Below are 24,670 nucleotides of genomic sequence, written 5' to 3'. Positions count from 1 at the left end.
ATCTAAGATAAAGGTACAACTTAACCACAAAAGGATAAAATATACTGAATAATATCATAACTTAGACTTCAACCACAAAAGGATGCTGGATAAAATATACTGAATAAAATCATGCCATGTCCTTTGCAATAAAAAAAATAAAAAAACAAAATAAAATAATAAAAATAGACTATGAATTGGAGTAATTTAAACTTTATGAACATAAAAGAATGAATACATTTTGAATGAGGGTATGAATTAAATAAAAAATCTGGTATAAAGTTACAGATAAACCCCAAAGTTTGCTATATAAAATAAACTGAATAAAAAAAACATATTACATAAAATCTAAATACTTTCGTTACAATAAAAATAGAGCATAAATTGGAGTAACTTAAACTCTACAAATATAAAAGAAGGAAAGCAAAATTATTCAAAAATCGTGAGATGCGGTCTGGTGAATCCCAGGCCCTGAAGATGATCTCAATAAAAATCGAAACGTTGGCACCGTAAAGAAAATGTTTTTCTGAAACTTACATCACACCGGACCGCATCTCACGATTTCTGAATCATTAGGGATTAACGGTCACTAATCACTAATGAATGTAAAGTTGTAACAAAATATAAATGAAACGCATTTTCAATAAAGTTATAGTTTAACCACAAAAGGATTCTGGATAATATATACTGAACAAAACCGTATTAGATAAAATCTTATTACATTCTCTACAAGAACCAAATAGAACATAAATACAAATATTATTCAAAGCATCATTTGCAGCATTCATTAAAATCCATAAACATAAAAGTGTAAATACCGAATTACAATAAAATGTAAGGTAATTGCAAAATCTGAATTGGTAAAGATAAAACCCAAAAGGATGCTGTATGAAATAAATTAAAATAGAATAAAACATATAGAACAAACTCTTCCTACATATTATAACTAAAAGCTTATTACATAACATTAAAAAAATAAAAATACATAAAAATTTTCACTCATTTATAACGTAAGATTTGAACTTAAGGGGCTTCTTTGCAATAACAATAAACTTTGTCTCTGTTTGACCATGGATTATGCTTATAAAAATAACTCACTAAAGCCTAGATAAACAACCTAAGTCCTAACCGTCTTAGGTTCAAATCATATTGTTGTATCGTTTGTTTAAAGCCATTTCAATATACAGGGCTGGTTCTCCCATTTCTCAATAATAACTATATTGTTTAACTTAATTGATAACAATTATTTTATGAATTTAAACCATTAAAACCCAGTGTCAAGGGAATGCTGTTCAGCTGGGGAAACCAAGTGTTAGAATTATTACAAGGACATTGAAAAATCCAAATTTCCATTCTCGGCGACAAATGAAATGGCCACGGAGAGCTTTAGTTAAGTATACTTCATTTTTCATATTACATTTTATTAGGTTTCGTGGTCACGAAAAAATTCACGCCATTTGAAAAATGTCAAAAAGGTGGGAAAATTCAAAAGGTGGGGTTAAGATGGGAAGTTGGTGTCCGAGTGGATCGAAGTCCCGATAGCTCAAGTGGTAGAGCAGCGGCATATTTAGCCGAAGGTCGTGGGTTCGAATCTCGGTTGAGACACTGACTTTTTTATCTCAACTAAAATCTTAATTATTTGAAAAGAAGTTATTTGGTCAAGCGGACCAAGAAACCTAATAAAATTTATCAAGCAAGCATTCATATAGCCTAAGGGCCATAATGAGACATAAATCGCTGCAGATAAAAGTGAACAACTAAAATACTATCAAATTCTGTCTTTTTCTTATGTAGACAATCATTTGCCGAACGAAATCCGATATTGGAATTAATCAAGTACGTAATTTTAAGTTTGCTCGAAAAATATTTACAGCGTCTATGCATTTTGTTGAAATTTGCCATCGTGGCATTTTAATTTCATGCGATTTGTGAGAAGATAATAAAAATAATGTATATTTTCTGTAAGTTTTTTGTGGAACTCAGCCGGCGTCACCAGTGAAGAAGCACCTCCGAAAGGGTGGAGTGCCAAAGGAAAAAAAAAATCGAGGGGTCTCTTCCTTTGCCGGAAAAGGCTTCCTCCTCCTGAATTGATTGGAATTGAATAATAAATGATGGATTGTCGTATCCCGTCAATACTCATTAGAGGCCAGTTCACAATGGTTATTTATCCCCCTCTCTCTTATACAAACAGCCATTGTGAAAAGAGTCGATTCGTCAGTCCCTCGTCACAAAGGATCCCTGATAATAATTTACACATCTGCACGAAGCCCGGGCCCCGACAATGTGCAGTTGTTTGTTTATATCATTAAAGCCTCTCTTTTATTACGGCACACCTATACATTGCGGACTCACCTGTATAAATAGCTTATTGTATTCGAGTTTTGTTCCCGTGGACATTGGTGGTCGTACTTGCATTTGGCTGTCACACAAAAGACGAGATCGTCAACAAATCCATGTATACGGCATTTATGACAGTTATTTTTATATGTTTTGCAGATCGATTGGTTAATTCCAAGACACGGCCAATCAAAATTCTTCTACTCGTTATCATTTATAATACTACAGGTTGCTGAAATCAGAAATGCAAAAAAGAAATGATAATAAATTACTGATAATGTTTACAATGAACCATTTCGAGGAGGAGTTTTGAGGAGAACAACAACCCATTCGGTGTCCCGAATGTGTGATCATATATATATATATATATAGTGTCAAAAGTGGTTAAAGACGATGTAAGGCACATAATTTACAAATAAGATACGTCAAGTTTTAAAAAATATAGGTCAGGAATTTGTGGCATCCATTTTCACACTTATTTTCTCAGCTGTCCAGACGGGCCTTCGGCTTTTCCATTTCTTTCAGGTTTCCTGCGACTTTCACACCCTATTTGGAGGCGCGGTTAATAGAAGCAGAAACTAAGCTAACACCCTAGAGTCGCAAAACTTACTGAATCAGTTATAGTTGTAAAACTGCTAATACATTATAGTCGCCAAAACTACAGAATTGGTTTTGCTGAGGCAAGGATAGCAAGCAGGAAGATACAAACGATAAGGCTTGACCGTTCCACTCAGCCAACAGCCAAATCATCGTAACGACAACATATTGTTCGTATAATAATATTTATATTCTTACTAAAATTAAAAGGAGAACCTGTGCTAATTCAGCATATACCAATGATACCAACAGAAGTGCCTTTACAATTCAAACGATTGCAATCTCCAATTAAACTGGCTTTTGCAGTAATGATCAACAAATCACAGGGTCAATGATTGCTATTATGTGAAATGAATTTGTAGAATCCATGGTTTTCTCACGATTAATTTTACGTTGCATACACCAGGATGGGGGGTTTGTTGTTTGCACATATTTCAAATGGAATCACGAAAAACATTGCATATCCAATAGCATCGTAATGAATTTACCGCTGAATAGAACAATAACTACAATTCAATACAATGTAATCCAAAACAAAAATAATATTGTATATATAAATAGCTAGTATAATGACTAATAAATAATGACTAAATAATCATCGATATCAAACATTTAATTGTGTTCATTTCATTTATATATATTCTCCTATCTAACAATGGAAATATGTATACTCAAAATAATGTGTTAAATAACACTTATTACCCCCCGGGATACAAAGCTAGTCTGGAATAAATTCCAAGAGTTGTTGAACAACTACCGTGGCAAATAGCAGCAGTGACAGTCAATGACCTGATACTTCTAAGGAGAAGGATTGAGTCTATTGCACTGAACTAGGGAAATAGGAAGGTACAATAAGCCAGAAGGCTGTAATGCCTGGGGAGTGCAAACCCTGCTTCCTTTTTCACCATACCATACCGTGGCAAATAGGTAATAGCACGGAAATACTGTAACGTTGATACGGCGGACTTTTGTGCGATATGGCAAGTTCTTGGGTGATTTGAAATGATGGCTCGGTTCACCTTGTCTACAGCGCCTCCTTCAGCGAGGTCTCTGATCAACGTGGTACTCGGTGGTCCCTCTATTTATGCTCTTGTTGGAGGAATACCGCGAGCTGGAGCGTCTCGGCAAAGACGGTGGTTGTTATCTGGGTAACTCGGACACATCTAGGGTCTGGAGGATAACTAATAGGTGTACGAGACGAGGATGTCCTCCGGAATTAATGCGCGTAGGAATGCCACCCGATATGAAAATAGTGCTTGAGCACGATAGCGGGTATCTGGGTGCCCCTTCAGATTTTTGGAAAAACAGGGTTGTTTTACTGCATATAGTAAAGATAGTTTTGTGTCACGTAGAAAGTGTTGAGAGTAAATGTATTTATTGGCGTGAATATGTGAGAGGGCCGATGGCGGACTGTTGAGTAGAGAAGTGCTTGTGTATATGTAAATCAGTTACCAGTGGCGAATTCGCGTTGAACACACGACCACTCTGGTCATCATTTTATGTATTTATTGATTTTTACTTCTACAAATTAAATAATAGAACAGCGGCACTAAGATCTAAACAAAAAATGGATTAACATTGTGGTCAATTTTGTACTTTTGGATCTAATTCAAGACCGCCGTTTTGAACCCGGGACCCCAGTCTGCGGCCACCGGTACTCACAATTATTATGATTCACTAATTTTCGTGGTCCGCTGACCAATTAATATATTTCACTTAATTAAGGTCTTTAGTTGAGATAAAAAAGTCAGTGTCACGAACGGGATTCGAACCGAAGACCTTCACATACTCTACCACTTGAGCTATCGTGACTTCGATCCACGTTGGGACACCAACGTCCCATCTCAACCGCACCTTTTGAATTTTCCCTCCTTTTTGCCATTTTTGTCGCCGAGAATCAGCACGAACACTAATGAATTTAATAAATTAAAATGAAGTAGTGAAGTATACTTACGTGGTACAGCGGCGTATCTAGCCGAAATTCGTGGGTTCGAATCCCGCTCGTGTCACTGACTTTTTTATATCAACTAAAAACCTTGATTAATTGAAATTATTATTATTGTATTTATACCTCCTATACAAAATTATCCGAAGAAGAAATTAATTTATGAAAACAGAGACCCAAAGTGGGGTCTCTTTTTAGACAAATTATATCCAAAATATCCTGACTTTATTATTTGTTTATAATTAATTTGTTTACCACAATAACATAATATGGATGAAAGTGTATTCTAACAATTTCATTTTTATTTCTGTTCAGTCATCTTACTGATATAATAGTTTCGACTATATTCATCTACCAAAATACCATATCCGAACACGGGTCCAAAAATGCTACCTAAAAAATCGTTGTAATGTTTTAACCAAAAAAGAAAAACCAACAATGAAGAAAAGTTAAGATCTAAAATTGTACTTAGTAGTAGCACACATTTAATTGATAATAGTGTACTTCAGCAAGATTCAATTCTTGTTTTTTGTGCCATATCAGAAATATATGATTAGAAAAGTTCCATTGATGCCAATTTTAGATAACTGTGGAATTAATATTGTATGGTCAACAGAGCAAAATTCTTAACGTCCAAAAAATGACTACAACCCTTATTTTATTATCTAATTTATGAGCAATCAGATTAATAACTTCAAATAGAGCTTGTTCGTCTCATTTATTACGAAAAAAACCAAACCGATTAGTAGAAATTATATTATTTTTGCAAAGAAATTTAACTAATCGATTTTGATACATTTTTCCATGATTTTTGCTAATTATAGGGATAAATAATCAGGTCGTTAGTTATTGATATGTAATTTTGATTAACTTTTTAATAATCTTATAACAGGTGTTCTTTTAAAAAATATCCCCAGTGAAAGAGACAAATTAAAAATATAAAGAACGGAATGAATAATAAAAGTATATACATTGAAATCAATTTAAATAAACGGTTTGTTAGATAATTATCAAAAAATCAGTTTTTATCGTTAAAGTTTTTAAACAATTTTTCCAGTTCTTCGAAATTAATTGGGCTCAATACAAAGGAAATTTGATTCGATTTAGAGCTATGAATTATAAGTTCGGAATTTTTATCATATTTGTGGAGAGAGAATCGGTATGAATCGCCGCAATGATTTAATTATTTTAAATATTTAATTTAAAAGATAGTAATGTATAATCAAAGATATGTTTCATCTTCTAAATTAAACAACCAAGGGAGTGTATTCAAACTATACTGTCATCATTTTTTTTTTCTGCAATCTTTTATAAATATCTAAGATACCTATCGCCTTGTTTATATTAATATCTCGAATAGTTTCTGAAGAATAAGCATTTTACTTATAACAAAAGAATAATTTAGTACTAAGACCAGCGATAAGAGCGATTTATAGAAACGTTGATGTTGGGGTGAATAACATTTCCTGCGACATTTTGTTGATTGTCATTTATAAATATTTGCTCATTCTATAAAACGGTTACCGACTTTGAAATAGTAATTTTGGAGCCGAAGATGAAAAGGAATTTCAAATTTTACAGTTCAAAGTGTGTCACATATTCTTTGACGAGAAGGGGGAGTCAAATTCTTAGTAAAGAGTGAAGGTAGAAGTTCTTAATAATGAGCCATTGTTTCCATGACTTATGCCTGCTTGTTTGGACAAATCTCACAATGGTCGAACAATGTGACGACCACTAACGCCCAATGTAAATCCGGGCCTCTCTAATTTACGCCCATTCAGACTCGGCAGCGAGCGTATTGTTGTTTTTGTGGCCCGTTTTGACTAACAGATGAGCCGTGTACGTACCGTCTTTTCGGCCATTGTGCCCATTGTTCGGGCCAATGAAACACTTTGTCTTCTTATTAACTTATTGTCTTTAATGTTTCGGTGTGATTTTCTCGTTTCAGGGATGGGAAGCGCTCAGATCTCGCCGTATTACAACCCTGCTGCTTACAACTCGTTGAACGCAGCCAGCATAGCAGCAGCAGCAGCGGCCGCCGCGGTCGCACAGCAGTCTGTTCCTTCTACTGTCACCAGCTCACCAAGTGTAAGTCAATTTAAAAACAACCTAACAAAATCCAAAACAAGTTAACATAACAAAAAAAAGGTTCACTTGGTGACGCCAAACAAAGCCCAATGACAAAATCTGCTTATGTTGCAAAATCAGAAAACTTCTCTAGGTTCAACAACGATTTCACCTATTGTAGGTTAAAGAGAACTCTCATTTCATGAACTTTAAGTAATTTAAGAATCGACTGTATACCTAAGCCGCCCTTCCTTAAAATTCGGAACCCACCGGCAATTTCTATTGAAGTTCGTTGTTCGTTTCCATCGGTCTGCAGAGTTGGAGTTGGTGATGAGAGAGTGGCAAGATTTATTTTCATGATCTGCGGTGACCATCACTACGCTAGGATCGGATTGTTTTGTTCTGCCAGCGGTTAGTCAGTGATATAAGCAGGGATAAAAGCAAGACAATAAATCGACTATTGAAGATGGAGAAAAGCCGAAACGTGTTTGGCAGATAATAACTGCGAGGATTCTAAGAGACGGTCAAACTGCATGAGTGTAGAACGAGATGGTGATTTTTTCATTGATATCAATTTTTTGTACACCCATGTACAGGAATCAAGAATCAAGAAATCTCACAATATAAACCCAATATGCTTTGTGCACATTAATTGTTGGAAAGTGACCTTTCATTTTAGTCTTAACGATAAATGTGTTGGTGTGTGTAAGCTTCAGATAACGTTTTGTCCATGCCGATATTTCAGTCAAATTTTAAAGTTATAGTGGTTATCAAAATAAATGAAAATTGAAATAGAACAGCTTGATAATTTTCATTAGTTTTTATACAGAAGAAAAATTAAATAAACGGTCGTTGTAGAAAGTTGCAAATTTGTAATTTTTACTGTATTAGTACAATAGCTTTCAAAATCACATTAATCAAATTTTTGATAACTGCAGATTGAACGGAAAAAATAAGCTTATCCGGTTAGCCATTGCTAATGTCGAAATCAGAAAACTGTTTCTTGTCGTTTTCCTCTTCTTTCCTATAGCTTGCATAAATGTGTGACTAAAACGAAAGGTCACTTTCTAACAATTAATGTGCAAAAAACATATAGGGTTCATATTGTAAGATTTAAGAGCCAGAGCATCGAGGTTTCATCCAAATTTCTTGAACACCCAAATAATGACAGGACCGGGAATTTCAACGCTTACCCGCACCGGTTCCATAGAGAAGTCCACTGTATCCCGACTGCGGACTTTATGACTGTGTCCTACGAGGACTGTGCAACTGTCACCTCCGTGCGAGAGAACCTTTAATGCTCCTTTTCCGCCACATTTGGCTACCGACCCTCAATGAACTGATTAAAGAAAAGAACAACTTTGAGGCCTTCAAGTCTTTTGGCTGAGCTAAGTTTAGATCGCTTCCCTGAACTTTTAATTACGGGCTGGTTACTTCTTATTTCCACATTTGTTAGTCATTTATTAAAATATTGTATATATAGTTTTATTGAAAGACTTATTAGATTAGGTACCTTTTAGGGCAAGGTCGAAGGAAGCCGTTAAGAACAGAAAGATCTCATAATTTTGCATACCATAAGAACTAGATAGGTAGCCGTGATCAGCCGGTATGATGTAGATGTAATTTCAGGTTATAGTATACTGCGCCCTTTAAGAGCTATCGTATCCCCCGTGCTCTGCCTACAGCACATCGGTGAGTCCTATTTCATCAAGAAACTTGATTAATAGGTGGTTCAACCATTTCAGTGGTTGAAGCTCTTCTATGATCACATACATCCTAAAACATTTCCTCCTGCGGGCTAATGTAGCTCCGCAGTTTGTTAGTAGATGTGTTGGTGTCTCTTCTGCCTCATTGCAGAATCTACATGTGCCATCTTGGATTGTTCCAGTTTTCTTTAAGTGTCCATTTAATTTGCAGTGTCCTGTTAGGAATCCTATTAGGATTCGCAGTCTCGCAGTCTGATCCTGCTTCCTTTGACAGATTCTGTAATTTCTTTCCTATCAAAATTGGTTAGAAGATTCTTGGATTGTCTATGTCCAATGAGTGAATTCCAAAGTTCTCTCATTTTCTTTTTGTCCTTCTGTCTGAGATATTCGTTAATAGAGTGGATTCCTATGCAACAGAAGGGATCCGCCGGTATGGATTCACTGCGCCGTCCTGCTATCTTGTCCAACCGTTGCCCCCTCTAGGCCTTTAGCTATCAAGCTTTTCCTACAAATTAACAAAAAAACTTCACAAACACGGACTATGCAATGTGGGCTAAAGTCAAAAGTCAACACGACCCGGATTATTATCGGATGGGGATAGAGGGGAAAAAACTTTTCCAGAAGGCCCTTTTTGTGGTCGCTTCCCTTTGATTAACGACCTTGTGTCGTTTGGATTTACGTTTTCTGCTTCCGCTCACGTGAGCCGTCGGATGTTTTATGATAGTGAGCGGCATGTCACGCGACTTAACGTAGTGGGGGATGATATTTATGTGTCTTCAGATGTGGATAGAAGGGACCCGCCTACCCGCCATCTTGAATATATTTATTACGACCAACTGAAAAAAAGAACGAGAAAAAGAACACTAGACCGGAACATTTCATTATTAACATAATTGTACAAAAAAGGTGGAAAGATATCCATCTAACGTCAACAGTATGACCATTGCCCCACTCGAGCGATAATGAACCTATTTACATGACAACATTAGCATTAATTGCGAACCGACACCGGGCTTGTTAAACTTAGCTCGAATCATGCGGCTACTGTCATCCGCATCGTTCGTCACACGTCAAACTCAATATAAATATTAATTCAAGGGTTGAAAGAAACCTTGACGTGCACAAACAAGTTATGACCTCCATTGAACGTTAGGCTGTTGACGGCAAAGTAAAAGTATAAATTGACATCAAAATTAAAAATATAACAATTTCTGCGGAAGGTTCTGGTTTAGCACTTTGCTAAATGATAAATGACTAAGCTTGCTGACAACGCGTATAACATACTTTAGCCATCTTAATGACCTTCCGGCCGTAAACTGCGAAATAAAATTACACGTTTGCTGCTTAATCGAACCAGAAAATCGTATTCAGCTCAATTGCTACGAACTGAACTAGTAGAAAAGCTAGATTTCCAAGGAAATAAGGAATCTTGAAAAGGTTAACATAGGGATAATATTCTTTTCTTGGAAGATCATCATGCTTACTTGATCCCCGTAAAAAAGGAAAGTTGATCAAGCAGTCTGTCATCTGATTCTTATTGTTAGACAAAATGCAATCGATGTGCATCTCTAAATTACAAAACTGACATATCTCCTAAATATATGAAGTCTATTTCCGGAATAAGAGAAATATCCACATTAATGACATCGCAATATCAAATTTTCTAGAAAAAAAAGCAGATGCTACACTAGCTGAAAGTTAGGATTGAATAGACAAAATAGTTTCTATATTGGTCCGCACATGGAAAAGCGTCAAACTTTCCAACCGGAAAAATTGAAATGAGCTAGTATTATTCAACACATTTTATAATTTTCGTCGCAATAAAGAACATTCAATAGTTTTACACGATAAAATTAACAATATAACGGATTTTGCAGCAATTATTCTGTATGGATTTATAGAAAACGAAAAATCCTCTGTTGTAAAAACAAATCTTTTGAAGATTGAATTTTGATGGTTTTAAAGTACTATTCTTTTTGGTATTCGGTAAAAACTGTAGATTAATCTAGGCGAAGTCTATTTCTAAGAGTCTAAGAGAAAAATCCTCATTAATGATACCTTAATATCGAATTTTATAGGAAAACAGCAGTGCCACAACTATCTAAAAGTTACGATTGAATAGATAAAATAGTTTCTATATTGGTTCGCATATAAAAAAGAGCCAAGGTAACCGGAGAAAGGCTCAACCGGAAAATTAAAATGGGCTAGTGTTATTCAACACATTTAATAATTTTCGGCGAAATAAAGTAAATTCAATAGTTTCACACGAAAAAACGTAACAATATAACAAAATTTTTCAGCAATTATTCTGCATGGATGTATGGAAAACGAAAAATCCTCTGCCTTAAAAAAATGTGTTTTGATGATTGAATGTTGATGGTTTTAAAGTACGATTCTTTCTGGTATTCGGTAAAAACTGAAGATTAATCTAGGCGAAGTTTACTTCTGAAATCAGAAAAAAATCCGTATTGATGATACCTTAATATCGAATTTTATTGGAAAACAGCATATGCCACAACTATCTGAAAGTTTTGATTGAATAGATAAAATAGTTTCTATATTGGTTCGCATATAAAAACGAGTCAAGGTAACCGTTGAAAGACTCAACCGGAAAAATTAAAATGGGCTAGTGTTATTCAACACATTTAATAATTTTCGGCGAAATAAAGAAAATTCAATAGTTTCACACGAAAAAACGTAACAATATAACAGGATTTTTCAGCAATTATCCTGCATGGATATATGGAAAACGAAAAATCCTCTGTCGTAAAAAGAGTGCTTTGATGATTGAATTTTGATGGTTTTAAAATACGATTCTGTCTGGTATTCAGTAAAAACCGTAGATTAATGTAGGCGAAGTTTATTTCTGAAACCAGAAAAAATCCTCATTAATGATACCTTAATATCGAATTTTATAGGAAAACAGCAGTGCCACAACTATCTAAAAGTTACGATTGAATAGATAAAATAGTTTCTATATTGGTTCGCATATAAAAAAGAGCCAAGGTAACCGGAGAAAGGCTCAACCGGAAAATTAAAATGGGCTAGTGTTATTCAACACATTTAATAATTTTCGGCGAAATAAAGAAAATTCAATAGATTCACATGAAAAAACGTAACAATATGACAGGATTTATCATTTTTACGATTCTTTCTGGTATTCGGTAAAAACTGTAGATTAATCTAGGCAAAGTTTATATCTGGAATCAGAAAAAAAATCCTCATTAATGACACCTTGATACGAATTTTATAGAAAAACGGCAGATGCCACAACTATCTGAAAGGATTGAATAAATAAAATAATTTCTATATTGGTCCGCAAATAGAAAAGTGTCGAGGCTTTCAACCGGAAAAATTAAAATGAGCCAGCATTATTCAACAGATTTAATAATTTTCATCGAAATAACGAAATTCGATAATTTCACATGAAAAAAAGTGTGATGTATAACATAAGTTTTGACCATTATTCTGCGTGCATCTGTGGAAAACCAAAAAATTCTGTTCTAAAAAAACCATTCTTTGTGGCATTTATTTTGCTGTTTTTAACTTATAATTCCTTCTGTAACGGTAGATTAGACTAACAATTACACGGATTTCCGTTGGTTTCATCCGATATTCCGTCTCGTGTGAAGCAACTTTTGAAAGATCCGGTTTCTTTTGGTATCTTTTACCGGACGCACATGTGCGAATATGGCCGGATAAGCTGATCATATCAGGGGATCTTCAGATCCAGTTATTCTCGTTTTCTATGATCAATGACTCAACAACATGAATATGCGTAAGACCTAGACAATAATTATTGTAACATGAAACAAATCTATCCTACAATAGAAGGTTGCTTACAATAAACCCAAAAAAAAGTTATATCGTTAAACAATTTCCTAAATTTATATTCAAACATACAGACTAAAAATATATTAAAAATATGTTCTGAAAAATGAATATTGTTTTAATATGATCATTAATGTTTTATTTATTACTAATTAGATTTTCTTGACCAAGTGAGTGGTTAGACACATTTAAATTTGCTAGTTTAATTCAGCCAGTCAGGGTACGTTACTCAAAGGGAGCTCCTCACTGAACTCGACGTGAAGCAGTGGAGTGAAATCTAAACCCGCGAGAGTAGGCGTAGAATGAACTATTGTCGATATATTAACTTAGTCAGGATAGTCGAGGATAGGGGATTTTTTGACAAAATAAAGCTCATTTAATTTTAATTTTAATTTAAAAAAAAACAACGATTACGATGGAAGGACAGAAAGATTTCTTGCTAAGTAGTAAGAGTGTTGATAATACCTTTTAAACAAGCCTAAAAAATACTCATATAATGATATGTACTTATCGTTTCATAATCCTAATTGACTAATATTTTGTTTTGTTATTTTTGTTATTATATAGATGGTTACTTCTATGGAGGCGATGAAATATTCTGTCGAGGAAAAATACAGAAACGCTTACGCAGCCAGTGGCCACTTTCCAGGCTATCCTGAGCCGGCTAAGTACGCCCAGGATTACAAGACGAGTTACAACTACTTGGACCCGGCCAACTTCACAAAGGCGTACTTCGAATCCGCGAAGAGCATGTACCCCGGGGACATGTACCAGGGACCGCCGGCCGACCCCGGCAAGTCGTTCCCGCACCAGGAGCCCATCAAACAGGAAAACGGGTCGACCGCATCACCGGAAAGGCCCGAACAGGACTCCTCCTCTTCTTCTTCGGGCGCTGGGTCGCCCGGAGGCGTCCCACACTTATCCTCCTATTATCCGACTCCCCTTCCGCCGAATTACCACCCTTCTTACGGGCACCCTCCGCCCGCTTCTCCTCAGGATTACAGGCGGCCGCTTACCGTCATCTTCTGACCTCACCGTCTTTGACTCACGCCTCCTTCCGACTTCAATTGATTTCTCGCACTTCTGCACCTTTCTCCTACGAGGTTTAATCGTCTAGATATAATAACAATAGTTTAGAGAACCTGTGCCATAAATATGTCATAAATAATAAACTATACGTTTTATTTTGTAAATAGATGTAACTGTGATTTAAATAATTGGAGATTAGTTTAAGTCTTTAGTTGATATTATCACTGGCCATGTTCCTACCGCAGAAGTGATTATATAGGTCTTTATTTGTGACTGTATTTTCGGCGGTTTACTTTTATCAAAGATTTGTGTTGTTATACGATTTTATTGTCGACTCATGGGACGTTCCTAATGTAATAAAGTACGACGATTTGTTTAAAAATAAACCATCTCAAAAAATGTTCTCGGTTCTTTTTATTTAAACTATCCTACTACAAATGTCCAACGCCAATTTGCTTTTAAGGATATTCTTGGAATGGTCCATTTCGAATGGACAAACGTAAGTCAAACACTTATAAGTATTTTTTGGAGTTTTGTCGGTTTTTACGATATAAATCTCCTACCCAGCACAGTCTTTGCACCTCAAAATTTGATTGAAGTTTCATAGTAATTTCTTTTATAAGGTATTGGTTGAGATAAAAAAAGTAAATGTCACGAGCGGGATTCGAACCCACGACCTTGGGCTAAATACGCCGCTGCTCTACCACATCTCAACTAAAAACCTTAATTAATTGAAAGATGTTAGTTGGTCAAGCGGACCACGAAACTAGTGAATTTAATAAGTAAGTGATATGAATGCTTTAGATAAATTTTATTAGGTTTCGTGGTCCGCTTGACCAAATAAATTCTTTTCAATTAATTAAGATTTTGGTTGAGATAAAAAAGTCACAAGCGGGATTCGAACCCACGACCTTCGGCTATACTTATAAGAGCGATACGACGCTGCTCTACCACTTGAGCTATCGTGACTTCGATCCACTAGGACACCAACTTCCCATCTCAACCCCACCTTTTGAATTTTCCATCCTTTTTGCCATTTTTCAAATGTCATCTAATCAATTTGATTCTCGGTGACAAATGAAATGGTCACGGAGAGCTTAGTGAAGATATACTTCGTTGTTTTTTTTATGAAATAAAAAAAAAAAAATTGTTCTGTGTACAGGCGTTAACTCACCTGAGGAAGGATTAACATAAATCCGAAACGTTGCGGATAAAAATTGCTTGTGGTTTTTTGAGATGACCTATTATCCCACCTTCAAGAAGGAAGAATCATAAGATTTATTAAATCCGTTATATTTCGTGGTCCGATTGACCAAATAAATTATTTCAATTAATTGATTTTCATGTAAGGTATTGGTCGAGATAACAACGAAATATAATGGATTTAATAAAGTAAAATGAAGTATATATTCACTAAAGCTCTAGTGGTAGAGCAGCTGCGTATTTAGCCGAAGGTAGTGGGTTCGAATCCCGCTCGTGACACTGACTTTTTTATTTCGACCAATACCTTACATAAAAATTAATTAATTGAAAGAAGTTATTTGGTCAATAGGACCACGAAATATAATGGATTTCATAGTAACGATATTTAGTGTTCTGAGCAACCTTATTACATTACAAATCTGGTCATAAACCCTACATATATATGTTAATTAGCGTAATAATTGGTGTTTAGCGTATTGTTTGCTACTAAAAATGTTCAAATTTCCAGGTTTCTGCTTAATATTGGTGTTTGTAAAATATTATATTACCTCAGAAAAGGCAATATTGTTTGTCTCTGCATCGTTTTCCCCAATCGATTTCTTCCTAGCTATCTACCTCTTGGGGATGAAAGATCATGGGCTATGTTGTGTATGGCAAACTGTCGTGCTTTAACAAGCTCCCTCTTCTCATTGTTGTCACTGATTGGGCGAACCCCTCGAAACACGGCTTTCAAATGTTTGTATCGATACCGTTTCCCCCGCACCTTGTTACAACCGAGACATCGTCTTTCGTTGAGCATCCGACAAATGAGATACTTTTGTAATTGCAACCCTCTACTTAGTCTAAATGTCCCATTTTAAATGTATCCTTTTTTCAAAAAAATTATCTTAGTACCATGTATTTTATGGTTTTGTACGTTTCCGAGGGTTGTCATTATTTTCGAAATGGTCTTTAGTTTTATAGCAGATCCTCGTTAAATCTGTGCCGACGCGACTCCCGTTTGGCGAAAGCTGTTCATTATGCCGGGTGGATGTTTGGCCGTGGGGTGACAATGGGCCTATTGTAGTTTCACTGTCCTGTGAGACAATGGTTAGAATGTAGGAGGGTCCCGAGCATAATGCGCGAGGTTATGTTGTTGCAATTTGCCCTTCTAAACATTCGGCCGTTCTTCATCCTCCCCATACTCCCATCCCCCTTTGTTATCACCACTTAGATTCAATTTCGACTGACCCTTTATAATAAAACGGAATATCCAAAAAATCCTTACCTAAAGATTGTATATTTTAAAAATTGCCTGTATTAAAGGCATTTCTCTTAAACTAGGTACAAGTACTTTATAAACGTTGTTTTTAACGAGCTAAGTCACGTCTTTGTTTTCCACTAAGCTTAGTTATAAAGCTAACCAAGCTACAACGTCAAACTTGTGGAAAATAAGTGCAGACTTTATTTATAACGAAGTTATTGTATATCAATTATTACGTTTTACAAACGTGTAACTTATCTCGATATGATTGACAGCAGCTTTTTATATTACAAGGAAATCTCATTCAAGCTTTTGAGGAATAAATCCCCTCCATCAAGACTTTCAAATTATTATTACTACGCCTACTTACATTTCTGAAACACGGTTTCAAAAATATTGATTTTCCGAGTAGAACGAGATGTACAATCTGTCCATTCCCTATCGGAAGAAGGAACTGTTTTCTTAAAATAGGCATTATCCTAACTTTTGTTAATACAAAATTAAACGTGTGTGGTGATTAATTAGTCGATGATTATTCAGAAATCGTGAGATGCGGTCTGGTGTGATGTATGTTTCAGAAAAACATTTTCTTTATCGTGCCAACGTTTCGATCTTTATTGAGATCATCTTCAGGGTCTGGGATTTACAAACATTGTTTGCATTTAACAAAAAACATGTAGGTTGTGTAAAAAAGTGAATTTATACAATGTGTAGAAAACAAACACTTTTAGTGAGTAGAAATACTTTGATTGATTATAAAAAAATATTTTTTTGCATTGTATAAATTCACTGTTTTTTGTCAAATTTCTCTGAAGATGATCTCAATAAAGATCGAAACGTTGGCACGTTAAAGAAAATGTTTTTCTGAAACCTACATCACACCACACCGCATCTCACGATTTCTGAATAAACAAAATTAAACGTATAATCCTTATAGCTGAGTGTTAATGTTAACTATAATAATAATAGACACAGGGGGTGTCGGTGCTGGAAAGATTGTGACTCATCACTGTAAGAGTCCCGAGTTCAAATCTCAACATCCCAGAATTCGAAGCCAACACACTCAAACTTTGTGCGAGAAAGGGTGAGCCAACAAAATTGAGGGTAATCCTTCACTCTCGAATTCTCGAATTTCTCAAGAATCCGCTAAATTCAGTTTGTGCTAATTGCACTGTTACTTTGAAAATCCAACTTCGAAATCATTTCTGGGCAATGACTAACTCTACACAGTAAATTGTAACTAATTCGTGACCAACTGACCCGACTCAACTAATGACTAGTCGGTGACTTGTGTTAACCACTGACTGCTCACTACCTAGTGTCTACAATATTTGAGCAACGGCTATTTGCAGAACTCCCCTGAAAGCTCCAGTGGGGCTTTCATCCCCGTGGCACCTAGTACCCTTTGGCTTCACTATTTTGCGTTTCATGAGCTTTACTTTAGAGGGGATTTTTGAGCATCCTGGGATGACTCGAAATGTGCTGCTTCGACTTTTACAAATCCTCACTCTAATTTTTCTACATAGTTAATGTTTTGTACATTTATCGACCAGCTTATGCAGACAATGTTCACTTAGTTATCAGGGATGTAGTCAAATAAAAAATTTTTAATATAAAATCTTCGCCTAGCTTTCGGATGTTTATTGTACTTTCTTTGGGGCTCTACAAAATACAGTTAATATAATAATTTTTACAAATTAATTATTAATTAGTTACACAGCTCATTAGCTATACATTCTCAAGAAATAGATATATGCAATAGATATGTTTATTAATTTATTTAAATTTTATATCTCGTTGGTTTTTTTCTTTTACTGGCAGGATAATCACATGTAGTAGGGTTTTTTACAAAAATCCTGTCTTTTTAAAAAAAAGTTTTTATTTTTATGAAATAGACTTAGGGGGCTTCAGGTTTACGCCTCCCCTCTTCAGATTTACTTTCTAAAATTACAAATTAGTGTACGTTTTAATATTGAAATGTTTGTATTTAATTTATTATTGATCAATGTATTTTTCCGAGCACGTACCTTGGTTTATTTGCTAACAACGTAGTAGGTTCCCTACTTGTTATTGATTTAAAGACTATTTGCTATTTCTAACTTTACTAGGCCTTATAAAATTGACAAACTACATCAGTGAGTTCAGGCGTGTAACTTCATATTTCATTAATTCTTGTTTGATTCTCTAAACAAAATAATTTATTTCAATTAATTAAGGTTTTTAGTTGAGAAAAAAGTCGGTGTCACGAGCGGGATTCGAACCCACTATCTTCGGCTAGATACACCGCTGCTCTACCACTTTAGCTATCGTGACCTCGATCCACTCGGACACTAACTTCCCTCCTTTTTGCCATTTTTCAAATATCGTGTAATCTATTTGATTCTCGGCGACAAATGAAATGGCCACGGAGAGCTTTAGTAAAGGTTTACTTCATTTAAACTTATTAAATTCACTAGTTTCGTGGTCCGCTTGACCAATTAATATCTTTCAATTAATTAAGGTTTTTAGTTGAGAAGTGGTAGAGCAGCGGCGTATCTAGACGAACATCGTGGGTTCGAATCCCGCTCTTGACATTGACTTTTTTATCTCAACTAAAAACCTTAATTAATTGAAAGATATTAATTGGTCAAGCGGACCACGAAACTAGTGAATAAAACAATTTATTTTGAAGATTTCTGATAGGTTTTGAAAATATGGAGATTTTCTCAGTACGAATGGCTATTTTAGCTAAGGTGGCGATCTTTTGCCTTTAAACTCTGTCTTCTGAATTAAAAGTGTTACATCGTGGTTCTACTTTCATTTTATTAACTTCTCCGTTAAAATGGTTTGCTTCGTTTTTTCATAAAATTGTTGTAGTTTTGAGACCTAGATATTTGTTAAACTGTGCTTGAAATTACAGTAATTAGCCAGTTAACAAACAATCGAAAACCTTTTTTTTTATAAATTCTTTGTTTTCCTTTTTTCCAGTGTTTAAAGTAAAAATAACTCTTGTTTGTTGACGATTACGGGTTTGATAAAATGTTTTGAACTCGGAAAACCATTATTTTGTACAGTCTTGAATGAAAAATAGATAGAATGTGGTCATTCGTCGTAAAATGTTACATATTAAAAATAAATGTATTTCTTTAGAAAAACTCTTTGCAGCGAACAATCAATCAATTTGTGAATAGAAACATAGTTGTTCATTCACAAAAAGTTAATTCACATACAAATAGTGCCTAATTTACATGTGGTAATAAATCAATCAGGACGTTTAATGAAACAATCTTGGTTTTTTTTATGTGTGACTTGAAAGATTAAGTAGAGTAAACGTGGGAACCTACGGGCTTATTCAGTTAAACATAGGGACTACAATTCTTTACTAAAAACCCACATTCTTGAAATGAAATGAAAAGACTTCTTGAAATGCACATATCTCGTTACCATATGGATATTTTTTGTCAGATAGGTGGATGAATGTTGGATATTTTCTTATATACAATATATAGAATTAAGCATTACAAGTATATAAACAATTACTTCAACAAAACCTGCAGCACTAAGCATCATACAAGTATCACAAATAGCGAGAATAGTACTGCTTGATATAGTAAGCTTTTTAGCAACCTAGCGAATAAAAAATGTAAAAATCACCTCTCAGATCATACGACGAAATCTCACAAAAAAAAAAAATATATATATATACATATATATACGTATATATATGTATACATATATACATATATATACGTATATATATACATATATATATTATATATACACATATATACATATATACATATACATATATATACATATATACATATATACATATATACATATATATACATATATACATATATTTGTGAGATTTCTTCGTATGATCTGAGAGGTGATTGACATGTATTAGGCATATATACATATATACATATATATACGTATATATATATACATATATATATGTATATATACATATATATACACATATATACATATATACATATATATTCATAAACATATATATACATATACATATATATATATATATATATATATATGTGAGATTTCTTCGTATGATCTGAGAGGTGATTGACATGTATTAGGCATCCTTGAGATGGGGCTCCACTCGTGAGCTGATCAAAAGAATTAACCTAATTTTTGTAATATGGTGAAGAAATAAAGCGGTTGTTCTTTTATCCTGATCACTCCAATATCACGCTTCACCAATTTGCTGCTCAGTTTGCAAGTGACTTTATCCCGTTTGCTCCTCCAGCTACTCCCTCCTCTTCAAATTTATTATCTTAGTTCCCTCTTTGATAAAAAAAAAATCTTAAAATTCTATATACATAAAGACAATAATAATTATATATATAGTATAAGAAAACCACTGTTTCTCCAAAAATCTTAATAGAGAACTTACACTCGCTTTCCTGCGCAACACGATTCTCACATCGGGTTGTATTCTACTCCCTAAGGAACAGAGGAATTGCGCCATTCAACGAGGTAGAACACATCGAGCAACCTTTCTCTACACGCCGGATACCCAAATGCTCAATGTCGTGCTGAAGCACAATTCTCACATCGGATGGTGTTCTCGCACGCTCTCTATATGGAGCCGTAGATTGGCACCCTTCAATTAGGTGAGACATCTTTTTCTACATGCAGGCTCATACGTCGGTTTTGACCTGTACGTTTCCTTGTATCAACCTCCATTCTTAATCGGGTAAGGTTGACCCCTCTTTTATAAGTCAGACCCTACGAGGACCTCTTATCGACAGAGCTCTTGGTACGTGGCCGACCCGGCCCACCAACGCTGCCCGTTTCTTCTAATAATGACTTTTATTGCTTTTTTTAAAATTAGAAGGCTTTAGCCGCCTCGTCCGCCTTTTCGTTACCCTCCAGTTAATCGTATTTCTTCGGCAAGAAAACTACGAGAGAGTCAACGGAGAACCTGTCACAGGAGTAACCGCCCTGAGGAGGCGATGCAGATCAGGTAAGCAGACACCATCGAACCACCTCAAGCTCGTGCCAAAGCGTATACAATTGCAAACGGTATATGCAGCAGGAGCGATCATGAATTGATCACCCTCGCAATACAAATATCAGAAAAAGATTACTTATTTCCTATGTTAATAATTAGATTGTAACATTAACAAAGCCTCTCCATCTCTAAGGACTGGACAACAAATGTATTACACTTTTTAAGATACTTACGATAATATTATGCTTATATACTATGGTTCATGAAATAAAGGTGCTGTATAGCGAGATTCCTTAATAATTAACAAGAGACAGTAACAATTTACATAACAATCGCGTCATAAACATGCATTATAATTAAATACTATGCTTATGGAATAATGCTTTTACAATTTTTTTATATGAAAAGAACAATTGCGAATCATAGCAGATCTCCCCACGAAAAAAGTGATTGTCGTTCGCGAGGGGATGACACGGGTTTGAGAAGAGAAGATAATAACGATTTCTGGGAGAAGGGCCTGTCATACTAATCTATATGTAAATCTATCAACGGTCGAATCCTGACACCAACTTGTCTGAGCATTGTTGTCTCTACGGGGAGCACAATGGCCCTACAGGAGGACACTACAATGCTCACAGCGCCACCCACTACAACACATTACCGGCATTACAGCAGCCGGCTTTGCCAACACCTATTAACACAATCTCGTTTATGTCGAGGGGGTTAAGTCTTTGTCGAGTTTGCCATTGGGAGGCAACCCCCCTTTGTCCTCAGTAATTAACCTGTCATTGTCGGTTTTCCCTCTAGATAAATTAACGTGAGTGATTTTCGCCCAAAATTCAGAAATTTGACAACAAAGAATTTATAAATGGGATCTGCGGGATTTTCAAAGTGGGCGTAAGGATTTAATCATGGACAAGAGCTTGGATGTTCATTCTCACGAGATTTTTCATTTCGCAAGAAAAAACACCACCTGAATCATAAAAAATTATGTTACAAGTTAAAAACCAATAAATATTATATAACAAAATTGGCATTAGGTAGTAATAGGCTCCAACAGTTAGAAACATTCATTGAACCAACTCATACAATTTTTAACAGATTTAATTATTTGATCGTCATTAATCAACCTCTTCTGTCAATTTCTCGTTTTTTTTAAAGTATTTTTTTCCCGTCAGACGAGTTTTGGTATCTAGCACAGAATGACTGAAACTGCTGCATATAAATTCACCAATCCCTAGCCAATGAGGAAAATAAATTTAAATACAAATAAAGTTCGTAAGTTCAAGATTTATTTAGGACAGAGGAAGGATAATGATGTCAGCAAAGTCAATGGTCAAGATTACTTATTAAATTCACTAGTTTTCGTGGTCCGCTTGACCAGTTAATATCTTTCAATTAATTAAGGTTTTTAGCCAAGATAAAAAAGTCAGTGTCATGAGCGGGATTCGAACCCACGATCTTCGGCTATATACGCCGCTGCTCTACCACTTGAGCTATCGTGACCTCGATCCACTCGGACAGTAACTTCCCATCTCAACCCCAACTTCTGAATTTAATTTGAATCTAATTGTACTAGTTTGGATTGTTGTTATCTCAACTAAAACCTTAATTAACTGAAAATGACTTATTAAGTAATTGCTTCTTTTTCTTTATGCATGTTGAAAAAAAGTTACAAAATATAATAAATTTATTGCTTTTTATAGGATTAGTAGTCATTCTCATCATACAGGAGAGTTTACAATCCAACTAGCCTGTTATTCGCAAAAGCGCGTCCTTTTAATTTTTTAAATTAATTATTGTTAAGGTCTTGGTTGAAATGAAAAAGTTAGTGTCACTGTTTTGGACTGCCAGACGCATTTGGTTTTTTTCCATCTTAAATAATCGATCAGGGATATAAACAGGTTGAAATGAAAAAGTTGGTGTCACGAGCGAGATTCGAACCCACGACTTCGATCCTCTTGGACACCAACATCATCTGAACCTACAACCTTTCGAATTTTCCCTCCTTTTAGCCATTTTTCAAATGTCTAATCAGGATTTGATTCTCGGCGACATATGAAGTGGCCCCACGGAGAGTTGTTAGTGAAGTTGTACTTTGTTTTACTTATTTAATCCATTATATTTAGTAGCCTGATTGATCAAATTACTTCTTTCAATTAATTATTGTATAGGTCAAGTGGTTAGAGCAGCGGGGTATTGAGCCGAAGGTCGTGGGTTCGAATCTCGCTCGTGACACTAACTTTTTCATTTCAACCTGTTTGTATACCTGATCGATCACTGAAGATGGTAAAAAATGAAACGCGTCTGGCAGACCGAAACAGTGACCGCATGCCAAAATCATCAGAAATGACCAAGCTTCCGGTTCATCAGCCCGCTGACCTCTAAGAAAAGAGAAAAACTAACAAAACAATTTATTTTAAATACAATTTATGTCAGATTTTGCTAGCTGTATATATTGAAATGTTGGGATGTATATATGCTTAGGGAGTATTTGCGGCTTGGTTTTATCCTTTTATTCTGATGTGGGACGACTGATGACAATTGAAAAACAGCCAAACTAGTATGATCGTGAAAGATGATATTTCATATTTGTACAAATGGTAGTAAATTTCTTTTTATTTGTATAGTATTCTAATAATATTCGAACAAAAGTATTTTAAAGTACTTTAAATCATTAAAATGGAGGTACAGGGTTTAATTACCATAGTAATCAATGACATACAATCATTAATGCACGAACATAATTCATGTGCATTATTTTTGTTTTAATTGTTGCAATGGAACGCTGATTCTGAACAACATATTTTACAAGCATAGATTAATTAATCAATATGCACTAATGGTAAATAATACAGGATCCACGACGGAATCGACTGTTATTATTGCATTTTAGGTTTACTCACACAAATAGCTTTACTTTAGTTCTGTAAATAGAGAAAAAAAGCGAACGTATTGGCCATGCGCCCTTATCTACGTCAGTGTTAACAACCGATAGGTAATAAGCGTCAAACTGCTGCTAGAAGGGGCCAAATAGCAGGTTTTGCACAAGGGGACAAAAGCCAGGGCCACAATGCTTATTACCGGGCCCTTGAGCCGACAAAAGAACTCACCAGTAATGAGCGTGATATGTATGTGTTTGCCACAATGACTCTGTAGAATCCACAATGCAAGAGGAAGGATAAACACCCCCGAAATTAATTATATGGTCGAACCCCATTCAGGCCTCCTTTTTTTACCATCGTGGTCCCAGTTGAATGTTTTAACGCCTGTTACCTATTGTTAATCCTTGCAGCAGCGGGAAAGAAAGAATGGAACTTTCCCCCTTATTCCCTTTCATTGGTAAATATTTTGCAGGACCTGGCTCGGTGTCTGGTGGTGAAAAGAATAGGGTTAAATTTTAAACGCCAAAGGACAAAGGTTTAGCGCCAAGGGACAAGGTGCGACTCTGAAAAACAGAGATTAAAAAAAAGTTTTTACAAATTCTTATTTACACTAGCATCTTCTGATTAAATCTTGACTATTCCTACGAGCAACTCACGCAACTTAAATCATACAAATGAGTTTCAAATCGGAACGCCCGAATGTTTAACTCTCAGACTGACAAATATTTTAAAAACAATTATGAAATAAACTCACTAGTTTTGGTTGACCAATTAATATCTTTCAATTAATTAAGATTTTTAGTTGAGATAAAAAGTCAGTGTCACGAGCGGGATTCGAACCCACGATCTTCGAGTAAATACGCCGCTGCTCTACCACTTGAGCTATCG

At 35.2% G+C, this 24,670-nt stretch overlaps 1 protein-coding gene across 2 annotated transcripts in view; it reads left to right on the top strand.

Annotated features, from left to right (window-relative positions):
- Positions 1-13,894, top strand: part of LOC106667008 (transcription factor Sox-14) — a 57,716-nt gene extending 43,822 nt beyond the window's left edge. For both annotated transcript variants that reach the window (XM_014394599.2, XM_014394600.2), the window contains exons 4-5: positions 6,807-6,946; positions 13,030-13,894. In XM_014394599.2, coding sequence (XP_014250085.1) covers positions 6,807-6,946; positions 13,030-13,491 — 602 coding nt within the window. In that variant the 3' untranslated portion in view covers positions 13,492-13,894. The remainder of the gene's footprint in view (positions 1-6,806; positions 6,947-13,029) is intronic.
- Positions 13,895-24,670: the final 10,776 nt, after the last annotated feature.

Source organism: Cimex lectularius, unplaced genomic scaffold (assembly GCF_000648675.2).
Source record: "Cimex lectularius strain Harlan isolate CLEC.00 unplaced genomic scaffold, Clec_2.1 scaffold189, whole genome shotgun sequence".
In the NCBI taxonomy this organism is placed as follows: Eukaryota; Metazoa; Arthropoda; class Insecta; order Hemiptera; family Cimicidae; genus Cimex; species Cimex lectularius.
The sequence above is the reverse complement of the archived record's forward strand: the minus strand, read 5'-3'. Positions and strand labels throughout refer to the sequence as shown.